The sequence below is a fragment of the Scleropages formosus genome, chromosome 22 (assembly GCF_900964775.1).
Source record: "Scleropages formosus chromosome 22, fSclFor1.1, whole genome shotgun sequence".
NCBI lineage: Eukaryota > Metazoa > Chordata > Actinopteri > Osteoglossiformes > Osteoglossidae > Scleropages > Scleropages formosus.
Genome location: NC_041827.1, coordinates 13752532 through 13764592, shown reverse-complemented (window position 1 = coordinate 13764592; position 12061 = coordinate 13752532). Strand labels below are relative to the sequence as shown.

Here is a 12061-nt window from a genome sequence, read left to right as displayed (position 1 = left end):
AAAAAGCTTCAAGATCAATGTTATATGCAATAAATGTTGGATGACCATTTGGTGTGAAATTTTGTGTTAACAATCCATACCAAAAATAGCACCAAAAGTAACTTGTAAATGAAAAGCACAATTTCGAAACTGTGCAATTTCATTCTGTTTTAGACTATTAATTAAATCTGAAGATGGGTGGTTGATGCAGAATGGGAAAATTGTGTCCAGGTGACTGTCATTCTTTAGTTTTTTTCTTAACTTATGATCTGTAGAAGAAACAGTTTTCATTAAAAGAGTAGTGTTGTAAAGTGACGTAAAGATGAGGTATTAAATTGTTATTTAATAAAGGTAATTAAAAAGATTTTAAAAATGAGAAAGGAGAAATGTTTCGAAGCATCCTTATAATATGCAAAGAAATAGGCTAATACATGCTTCTGTTCTGAAATTCTTTGATGGCACAAGTTCTGTCTCTTAGAAATGATGTCACTGGCACCTGTGAACGGTGACTTCGTGTGATCGGCCAGTAGGAGCCTACAGGTACTTACTGCTTTGGTCCAGCTGATGCAAGATGAGACACGAGTGAAAATGATGGGTTTCGTCTGTGTAGTCACATCATGAACATAGGGGTGTCCATTGACCCTATTAATAAAGGGCAATGATATTGGTACAAGGCCTTGATATACAGTACATACAACAAACTGCAGACACCCTCAACTTACACAAATAGACCGTTCTTCAATCCTTTATGTAAGTCAAAAGTTGCATGTCAAATTCCCCACCTTTCAACATTATTGCGTGTCATCATCACGTGCTGCTTTATACATGCAGCATCCTTCTGTCACACCCCCGGATGGAGTGGTCGCACCTGCAGCGGATCAGGGCACAGGAGCATAAAAGCACAGCACCCAACCACCTCCAGTTGTGGAACCTCTTAGAGCACACTGCTGCTTCCATGCCCAGTGCTTCCTACATTTACCTTGCTTTCCCTGGTCCTGTGTTTGCCTACCTCATCTCTGTGTTTCCCTGGCTCCTTGACTCTCGCCTGTCTCCTGACCATGACTATTGGATCCTCCAGGAAACAACGTTCGCTCATCAAAGACCTCCTGCCTGCCCCACGGTTCTTGTTTCAGTCTGTCCTTACTCTGTTTCCACATTTGGTGAGCTTGTAAAACTGCACATGGGTCCATCACACCGTGGCGAACATGACAGAAGGTTCTGCCCACACATCAGACCCAGCGGAGCTAGAATGTGCACACTGCATGGTACTGTACCAAGATCGGCTTTTGAAAGGACATGAAATGACCTTGACCAAGCTTACGGGTGCTTTCCAAGAGCTTGTCTGGGAACTCAATGGAAAGAGGCTTGTAGAACCCCCTGTGCACGAAGGTGAAGGGACAGCCCCAGCCGCATACACACCTAATAGTGTCTCAGTTATGGAATAACCCTACTGCACTATGATGGTTCCTCCACGAAATGTCAAGGCTTCCTCATGCAATGTGAACTTGTCTTTGCTAGTCTCCCATGGGTGTATTGCACCGGTGAGACCAAGATCACCTACCTCCTCACGCTGCTAACCAGCCTGGTATTACAGTAGGCGATGCTGGCCTGGGAAAGTAGCATGCAGGCAACTTATGAGGAGTTCAAGAGACGCTTTCAGGCCGTTTTTGGATGTCTAGGGTTGGCCCACGTGGCTAGTGTGTGCCTGATGGAGCTCCCGCAGGGGAACCGCTCCGTAACGGAGTACTCCATTGAGTTCCATACACTGGCTGAACAGAGTGGCTGGAACAAAACTTCCATTCTGGCTAGTTTCAGGAAGGGACTGAATCCCTGGCTACAGGCAGAACTCACCTACCAGAGGGAGGACTGGACAGTGGATCAGTTCATTGAGACAGGGGTTGCAATAGATAACCTGGCCTGAGATTGGGCCCCACGACTCACACAGCTCTCTTGAGCGACCTCCAACTGGGAGGAGGAGTTAGCAGAGGCAGTTTGGGCAAGGACATCTGACCCAGGAGGAGAGACAGTGCCGGATACAGGACGGTCTGTGTCTGTACTGCAGCCACCCCAGTCATTTCCGAGCAGCCTGTCCAGTGCACCCAGGATCCCAGGTGAGGGGCTGTTGCTGTTCAGGTAACCAATTAACTCTGCCAATTGTCCTGTTCGGGGGGAGCAACAGGTCTGCATACATGCATTTGTGGATTCCGGTGGTGTGGGCTGTTTCATGGATGGGATGTTTGCCAAGGCACACAGTGTGCCCCAACGGGTGTGGGATGTAATATTCCGGGTAAGTGCCCTTGAGGGACAGCCGCTTGAAAAAGGGGTGGTGGAATCTCAAACCAAACTGTTAAACATACGTGTGGGGGAATGTCAACAAGAAAGTCTGGGATTTTACCTCATCGTTTCCCCCGAGGTCCCTGTCATTCTGGGTTTCCTGTGGCTGTCTCTGCACGAACCTGTATTCTATAGGAGCATGGGAGAATTGGTGGCCTGGGGTACACAGTGTAGTCATGGGTGCCTGTCATGGCTATGTCGAGCCACATCCGTGGAAGGCTCCAATGCACCACCACTAGTAAAAATCCCAAGGTTCTACGAAGACCTCCAGGATGTCTTCAGCAAGGAGCAGGCCGCAGTCCTACCACCCCATAGACCGTGGGATTGTGCCATTGACTTCTTTCCAGGCACGACACCTCCTAGAGGTTGAGTGTATCCCCTCTCCTTGCCGGAACAGGAGGCGATATGGAGGTATGTCTCCAAGGCCTTGGCGGGAGGAATCATTCGGCCCTCTGCATCTCTGGCCACTGCAGGGTTCATCTTTATTGGGAAAAAAGATGGAGACCTTCACCCGTGTATCGATTACCAAGGTTTGAACAGTATAACCATCAAATATCCACACCCTCTGCCCCTGATTACAGCAGCTCTCGAAGAGGTACACGGGGCCCGGATCTGCACCAAACTCTATTTCTGTAGTGCCTACAGCCTGATCCAGATCAGGGAGGGGGATGAGTGGAAGACGGCCTTCAGCACAACCCTCGGTCACTATGAGTACCTGGTCATGCTGTTCAGGTTGGCTACACTCCCAGTGTATTCCAGGCATTAGATAACCACATTTTGGAGGACCTGGTGAACCATGGGGTTCTCGTGTACTTGGACGACATTCTGATCTACTCCCAGTTCAAGGAACAACACACACAACAAATAAGGGAGGTATTGAGACATCTGCTGGCTCACCGTTTATTTGTCAAGGCCGAAAAGTGCCTGTTCCACCAGGAGCAGGTAGCCTTCCTGAGTTTCATTCTGAGCAAAGAGGATTTAGCCATGGACCCCGGGAAAGTCCAAGCCGCGATTAACTGGCCCCGTCCCAAGACCCTGAAAGCCTTACAAAAATACCTCAGGTTCACTAACTTTTACCGGCGTTTCATCAGGTACTACAATACCATCGCTGCACTGTTCATGGCTGGTAAGGGTCCTCGTCTTTCCTGGACCAATGCAACTCAGATGGTTTCTGAATCCCTGCAGCAACGGTGTACGTCAGCACCCATTCTCCGGCACTCAGACCCTACCCTGCCATTTGTAGTGGAGGTAGATGCGTCAGTAGTAGGGTTGGGTATGGTCCTGTTTCAATGTCAAGGAGACCCCCCAAAACTGCACCTGTTTGCCTACTTTTCCCATAAACTGTCCAGGGCTGAGCAAAACTATGATATTGTCAACCAAGAGTTGCTAGCCGTAAAGCTGGCCCTAGAAGAGTGGCGACACTGGCTGGAGGGGGCCATACATACATTCCTCGTTCTGACGGATCACAAAAATCTGGAATACCTGCAGACAGCACGATGTTTCAACCCTCGGCAACTAGGTGGGCCCTTTTCTTTACCTGCTTTCATTTCACTGTGACCTACCGGTGGGTAGTAAAAATACCAAGGCTGATGCCCTGTCCCGGATGCACGAGCACCTCAGAAATCCCAGACCTAATCTTACCAGAACACTGTGTGGTGGCCCCGGTGCAGTGGCAATTCTCCTAGGAGCTCCAGGACGCTTAACAGACGGAACCAGGGTCCCTGAAACACTGGAAGGGAAGCAGTATGTGTACACTTCCATGAGACTGACCCTCCTGCAGTGGGCCCATGACTCCCTGGCAGCGGGTCACCCTAGGTTCTGTAAGACCCTTGACCTCCTACAGAAGCAATTCTGGTGGCCCTCGCTCCTAGACGATGCCTGGGACTACATCCCGGCATGCCCCACATGTGCCTAAGCAAAGACCCTGACCCAGAAGTCAGCTGGGCTCCTCGAACCTTTGCGTGTTCCGAGCCATCCTTGGTGCCACATTGCTCTGGACTTCCTGGTTGACCTCCCGCCTTCTGAGGGTAAGACCACTGTTCTCATGATTCTGGACAGATTTTCCAAGGCCTACTGCCTTGTCCCCTTTCCCAAACTCCCTAAAGCACTGGATACGGCCAAGTTGCTATTTAACCACATTTTCCATATTTCGTGACTGCCAGAGGACATCGTCTCAGACCGGAGGCCGCAGTTCACCTGCAGGGTATGGAAGGCCTTCTGGCAGCAATTGGGGGTATCGGTGAGTCTCACATCTGGCTACCATCCGCAGGCTAATGGGCAGGTTGAGAGATTGCAACAGAACATCAGCAGGTTCCTACGCAGTTATTGCGCAAACCAGCAGCACCAGTGGGCTCACTATCTACCATGGGCAGAATATGCCCACAATTCACTGTCCCACACATCCACAGGTCTGTCACCATTCTAGTGCATCCTAGGATATCAGCTCCCATTGTTTTCATGGCACCCTAGCCTGAGCGATGTACCTGCTGTGGACATCTGGTACAAGGAGAGCATGGAGACCTGGCACGCGGTGCGAGACCACCTCCAACAGAGCACCCAGAGGACCAAATTCCAGGCCAACCGCCACCGACATCTGCTCTCCTTCTTGCCTGGCCAACGGGTCTGTTAAATGGCTTAAAAAAACACAGCCAAAAATCACATTTCCTTAAATTATCAAAGTTCAAATTCTTTATATTTTTTTCATAAAAAATCAGTGTCAAGTGAGTTCACTGCAGTGATAGTTGTAATAAGGGCTCCCTCACATAGCATCCGGAGTTACTGGTCTGGACTCGTCAGATGATAGACTGACAGCTAGACAGACCAAGGTTTTTGAGTCACAGAGGGTGGAGTACTAAAGTGAACTCTGGGAAATGTATTACTCTTTACTAGTGTAATTGTGGGGGGCGCAGTGGCGCAGTGGGTTGGACCGGGTCCTGCTCTCCAGTGGGTCTGGAGTTTGAGTCCCAGTGGGGGTGCCTTGTGACAGACTGGCGTCCCGTCCTGGGTGTGTTCCCTCCCCCTCCGGCCTTACGCCCTGAGTTGCCGGGTTAGGCTCCCGTTCTATGCGACAAGCGGTTCAGAAAGTGTATGTGTGTAGTGTAATTGGTATCCATAATATTTTGTTAGTTGCTATCTTTTACTTTATACCTCCTACTTTTTTCTTTTATGTATTTTACAAGTATCCTGTAGTAGCATTTGAGCCACCACTGACCAAAAATACTTGATGTACTTCACTGCTGGGAGCTATGAACAGTGTAACATGACTGACAGGAACAGCAACCTTTGGCTTGGATAGTGAACTACAGTCTCTATAGAGAGCAGCATGGTTGTACTGGCCTTTTCTGTTTCAGACATACGCACACAGATCGCCTGTCAGCACAGTAGAATGCCCAGGAGGGGTGGGCAGCTATTGATGCTTGGACCCCCAAGGATTTTGCCCCCTTTCTTTGTAAATTAGGAGTTATTTGTTTCCCTCTCCTTTATGGTGAGCTGAGTGACTCTATTGTCATATGCATTATGCCTGTAATAATGTCTCGTTTACAGCAATCTTGTTCAGCACATTGTGTCTCTCTGCTGAGAAGAGCGCTCTTTAAAAAATAAAATAAATTGAATTGAAAAATTGAATTCTTTGCTGCAGTTATTGTCAGGATTAAGACCAACTAGACCAAGCAGTCCCAGCAGTCCTGCTAACCATATCTCATGTGAAAGCCTGTAAGAAGACTCAGTCATATGACATATACCATGGTATGGTGTAAAAATACACTTTTATTTATACAAATCACAGTATTCCTTTTGATGTTTATGAACTAGATCTATGATATGAGCAACATGATTTTTTTATGCAATTTAAATGAAAATTAAAAATTAATTGTGTTTTCCGCACATCCATTGAAATGTATATAACATTTGCTTTTCACACAAAAAAAACCTTTCTTAAAGTTATCACTATAGAAAATAGACTCAAATTGTGTCAAGCAGTGTACATTAAAGCTTGGAACCCATGATTTATGATGTAGAGGCATCAAGGCCTTATCTCCCCCATTGCAAACACGCGGTTATGTTTTAAAGTGAGACAGTCTTCAAGTCTGATTTGCTACAACTGTGACAGTGCTTTTGCTATACTTTGAGACCAGAATTAAAAATGGATTAAAAATCAGATAGACACAGTATTTAGAGTGATAAAGAGACTTTATTTTATTTTAGCTGATCCATCATGTCTGCAGTGGAGTAGAATTTAGGAAGGAAGGCTCATATCTGGAATGCTGAGATTCTATCCAGTAGACTGTCCTTCACACCACTTAAATTTATGTTTTTACTGATTCATAATCTGTAACAGAAAAAGACCACTTGTTAAAACACAGAAACATTTTAATGTGGTATGAAAAACCTCAATAAAATTAAAATATTTCCCTCCCAACTACATTTTTAAAATTAGATTGTATCAGTTAGATATGATTATTTATATAGAAATTATTTTACAGCTGGGGGCGCGGTGGCGCAGTGGGTTGGACCAGGTCCTGCTCTCTGGTGGGTGTGGGGTTCGAGTCCCGCTTGGGGGGCCTTGTGACAGACTGGCGTCCTGTCTGGGGTGTGTCCCCTCCCCCTCTGGCCTTACGCCCTGTGTTGCCAGGTTAGGCTCTGGCTCCCCGAATGGGACAAGCGGTTCAGAAAGTGTGTGTGTGTGTGTGTGTATTTTAGATCATTCAAAGAAAAAAAAGAATGTTTCCTGATGAAAGTGCTTTTGTCAAATTATTTTGTTCATAGAACAAGTCCTAGAAGTTAACATTCCTTTAGCCTTTGTTCAGGACAACACAATGTTAACTTTTGTAACAAATAACTTGCAGTTATGTGCCCCGTCAGTTTAGGGTTCATACCTTGATCAAGGTGGTAGGGGAGGAGGGAGAATCACACCAGAGACCTTCAGCTTGGTAAACACTGACTAAAAACACTGTGCCCCCAACTCCCCCAGTTCTAAAAGTGCATTTGTTCTGAGACAAACAATTTTCATTGGTTCTCGCAAACAGTGACTCTCTGTGATTGGCCAGTAGGAGCCTACAGGTACTCACTCCTTCCATCCAACCGATGTAAGCCGAGACTCGGGTGAAAACGGTGGGTTTGTTCTGTGTGTTGCAGCCGAGGGAAGACCCAAAACTGGTCACACCATGGACGTAGTAACGTCCTTTGACCTGACAGTTCAGTGGGCCACCAGAGTCACCCTGAAAAGTAACAGACTTTGAGTAAACAAAAGGCAAGTTTATGGATACCTGCCCTTGATGCAGTGTTCAGTTACTATTTCAGAAGTATTAATTGGATTTAACCAGCTTTTAAAAAAACACATGATTAAATAAATCACGTTCATCACAAAGTTAAAATGTTTCAGACTTTTTTATAATAAATCAATGTCAACTGAGTTCACTGGAGTGACAGTAGTAAGAAGGGCTCCCTCACATTGCATCCGGAGTTACTGGCACCTCCTGCACAGACCATGGTTTTCTTGACTATGCTGCCCCACCAGTCACCCCTGGAGCAGGTTTCATAGTTCTTTACAGGCAGGTAGGCCTGCTTTAACACGTCAGATAGTGGACCGCCAGCTGGAGAGATGAAGGTAGATGAGTCACAGAGGATGACCGTTTAAGACAGTGAGAGAACAGCTCTCACAGCAGAAGAGACCGGCACACCAGAGAACACACTATTAGGTAAACAAGTTAAAGAATAATGAATTAGACCCAGATTAACACTGGTAAAGGGCTGCTTGATTATTCTCACTCTGGGTGCTGCCCCAGCCTGTGATGTAGCAGGGGTTGTTGTTGGGCAGGATCTGTCCTGGTTTGGGCAGAGAAGCCAGCTGCACGTAGGAGTTGAGGGTGACATCGGAGGACAGACGAAGCAGAGCAATATCATACCTGAGGAGAGGTAAATGAGCCTTACAGGTGATCACATGCTATTAAAAATTCACAGTAGTATGACAGCACATTAAAGTATTGTCACATCCCCGGGAATAAGCAGAGCGGCAACACCTGCGGGTAATTGATGAGGCCCGGTATAAACAGAGCTCCGTGACCACACAACATGGCGGATTCTTGGAAATGCCTCCTTGTGTGGATTGTGCAGAATCAGCATTACTCCTTGTTTTGTTTATGCTTCGTGTTCTGATCTCCTGGTTTCTGACCCTCATCTGTTTATCTGACTGCTAAGTCTTGCTTCGCCCATATAACAACATCTGAGCCTTGTATGACCCTCACCTGTCCCTGACCATTGTTTTCATCTGTCCTAGAAAACCCACACACACACACACGTTCTCAGAACCACTCGTCCCACACGGGGTCACAGGGAACCGGAGCCTACCCAGCAACACAGGGCGTAAGGCCAGAGGGGGAGGGGACACACCCAGGATGGGATGCCAGTCCGTCGCAAGGCACCCCAAGCAGGACTCGAACCGCAGACCCAGTGAAGAGCAGGACCCGGTCCAACCCACTGCACCACTGCACCCCCGCGCCCCCTCTCCTAGAAAACCCATCCTGAAGTAAAGCCAACCCACACTTGGGTCCACCACCTTACCTCCAGTCCCTTCTGTATGACAAGTATATATATCGTGTGTGTGTGTATGTATGTATATATATATATATATATATATACATACATATACACACACTATACACACACATTTTCTGAACCGCTTGTCCCATACGGGGTCACGGGGAACCAGAGCCTACCCGGCAACACAGGGAGTAAGGCCGGAGGGGGAGGGGACACACCCAGGACGGGACGCCAGTCCATCACAAGGCACCCCAAGCGCGACTCGAACCCCGGACCCACTGGAGAGCAGGACCCGGTCCAACCCACTGTGCCACCACACCCGCTTATACACGCTCTCTATATATATATATATATAAATTTCTCTAAACTCATTCTTTGTTAACTATTAGCTACCTTGTTTGCATTTAAAGTTCTTGTACTTAACTGTATTTGTATTTAAGTTGTTTCCACTGTCTTTTAATAAAAAAATCTGCATGGGGTGAAATAACATGTCCACCACTCAGTTTTTCAGATACCTGGACACATAAGTAAGTATACTCTATAAATTCAAATTTAGGGTCGCCACAGTCACAGTTCCCATGGAAAATCATGGTACAGAACCATATTACAATGCAAATTCCTGGGTTGTTAATACAGGGAGAACATGTAGACTCTGCATACCATGAGGTGGATTTGAAGATATGCTTGAATGTGCAGCTTGGATGCTGTTGGAGTACCACTGTGCTGCTCAGAAAGTTCCTACCACATCTCAGTTCAGAACAGACAGCTTTAGACAATTCTGGAAAATTTCACTATATTTCTGTAGGCTAATTTCACCATATTTCATTTGGTGCAAAAATGAGACGCGGTGGCACATCAGGTAAAGCTGGTATGTCAAAGCTCCTGAACTGCTCGGGGAGTCTGCAGTTGACATGTTTCTCCCCATGTTTGCACCCCCCCCACACACACACAGAAGAAGACACCTGCAAACCACTTCTGTTCCTCCCTTACCACACAAACAGCATCAGTGGTTGCGATGAGTCAGGATGGAATTGATGGCATATACAGTAACAACTATTAGGCAAAAAAGAGGCTATAAATCATTCCCATATATAAAGTGAGAAAAACTGTTCTGACTCATCCACTCACCCATTGGTAACATTGTTGGGGTCCCAATTAGGGTGTATGTAGGTGTTGGTCACACCGACCACTTGCTGTGTTGGCTCATTGACAGTGATGTCTTGAGCTCCAAGAACCACTCGCCACACCTTTGGACTACAAAGTAGTACAATATGCAAAATTGAAGCTGTTAGGGCATGTGTTACAGTCTGTTTTCCATAAACATTTGTAATTTCTAATGAATGCATGTATGAACTTCACCTATTATTATCAGATGTGACTTGACTAATGCTTCTGTCCAAGGTGTCTTACAAAATTAGGCATTGTATAATTACAAGGAGGAATTGACTTTGGAGTTTTTTGGAGTTTGACTTTTGTTTTCCTGTTTATGTAGCACTACAGTAGAAGGGGTGTTTAAACTAGATATCGTGAGCTTGCAAGTAAACAACCATAAACATTACGTCACAAAACACACAAGTGCCTTCACAGGAACCAAACTCACGTAGTAACGCAGTGGGCGGCTGTCATTACCCAGCCTCTCCTGACCAGAGAACCTCCACAGGTGTGGTAGTACCAAAATATAAACTGGTACTGAAGGGAGATCTGAGACACAAAGCAGAAAAAGACCTCAGGTACATTATAATTAACATATTAACCATAATTTAATCATAATTATTCACTTAAATGACCCTCACTTAAAGGGGCATAAACCTCACCATCACTTAAAAGAGGACAGTATAGCAAAAGCATTAATTGCTAATGACAGAAAAAAAAAGAAACTGAGAGGGGGTAAACAGAAGGAAAGAACGTTGAAACTGACAAAAACATTCAACACCGGTATGTATTTTACCTGCCAGGGCCAAGCATGAGGTTTGGCGACACTCCCCCCCACAACCCTATCTTGGAATGCTTCCATGTATTGGGGCTTTACATTTTGCTCAGCAAGCACTGGGGGAAACCAAAAGACAGTCATCACTGGAACAATCTGAAAACTATTGTGAACTTGAAAAAAATTGACCAAGATTAGTCCAATGGATGTAACTATGTGTACTGATAATGTGACTGAGAGAAAAACTTTGCTGTAGAAAAGATGGTTCTTACCCAGTGCTATGAGAGCACTCAGCAGTAGAAACTTCAGCATGGCTGCAGGCCTTCTGGACTTCGTGATGAGCTGGGATTTTCTGACTCGCTGATGTATCTGATCCTGGGAGCTCCATTTATATAGGTTGCTTATAATATTTGTGGAATGCGTGTTCTTGTTTTTAGTTATGTCAAAGCCAACTGGTTCAACCGGTCAAGTCAACTATTGCCTATGTGCAAGTGTGTTAGAGGACTCAGTCATTTTTCTAACATATATGCTACATAATACACACACACACACACACACACACACACACACACACACACACACACATAGCCTGAAACCACTTGTTCCAAGCGGGGTCACAGCAAGCCAGAGCCTAACCCGGCAACACAGGGCGCAGGGTTAGAGGAGAAGGGGACACACCCAGGACGGGATGCCAGTCCGTCCCAAGGCACCCCAATCAGGACTGGAACTCCAGACCCGTCCAAGTCCATCATGCCATGCCACTGCGCCCCCTTATATACTACTGTATTTACTATAACATATACTGTATACTATATACTACACTATAGTATGGTTTTCCTTGCACAAAACACAGTATTGTGCAAAGTCTGTGTGTGTGCAAAATCCATATTAATAACATTTTTGTGGTTCACAAAAGTTAAAATGTGCGTTTGTAGGAATACACCAGTTCACAGACTGTGTTTTGTGCACAGACATGTTGTCCCTAATAAATCCATGAACATGAATTATTATTATTACCTGTTACTTGGCCAGGGCTTTTTCCAAGGTATCTGACATTTTTTTATCTGACAAGCTTTTTATTTTTTCACATGAAAGTATATTTCAATTTATGTGGCAGCACATTTTATTAAAAGAGTAATTTCATTCATTCATTCATTCATTCATTCATTCATTCACATGCCATCATAAGCTCCGAACTCACTTGTTCACACAGCTGGCAGCTACCATCACGAAGCCTCTCTAGACCAGAAAACCTTCACAGGTGTGGTAGTACGAAAATATAAA

General features: G+C 45.7%; 1 protein-coding gene across 1 annotated transcript; it reads right to left on the bottom strand.

Moving 5' to 3' along the window:
• Window positions 1-6482: 6482 nt before the first annotated feature.
• On the bottom strand, window positions 6483-11126 carry LOC114909328 (elastase-1-like). The gene is made up of 8 exons (XM_029247710.1): window positions 11050-11126; window positions 10799-10896; window positions 10451-10551; window positions 9979-10104; window positions 8080-8216; window positions 7762-7904; window positions 7380-7529; window positions 6483-6640 (listed from the first exon to the last, which is right to left on the bottom strand). The coding sequence occupies exons 1-8, from the start codon at window positions 11087-11089 to the stop codon at window positions 6626-6628; spliced, it is 810 nt and encodes a 269-aa protein (XP_029103543.1). The 5' UTR covers window positions 11090-11126; the 3' UTR covers window positions 6483-6625.
• Between the last annotated feature and the right edge of the window lie 935 nt (window positions 11127-12061).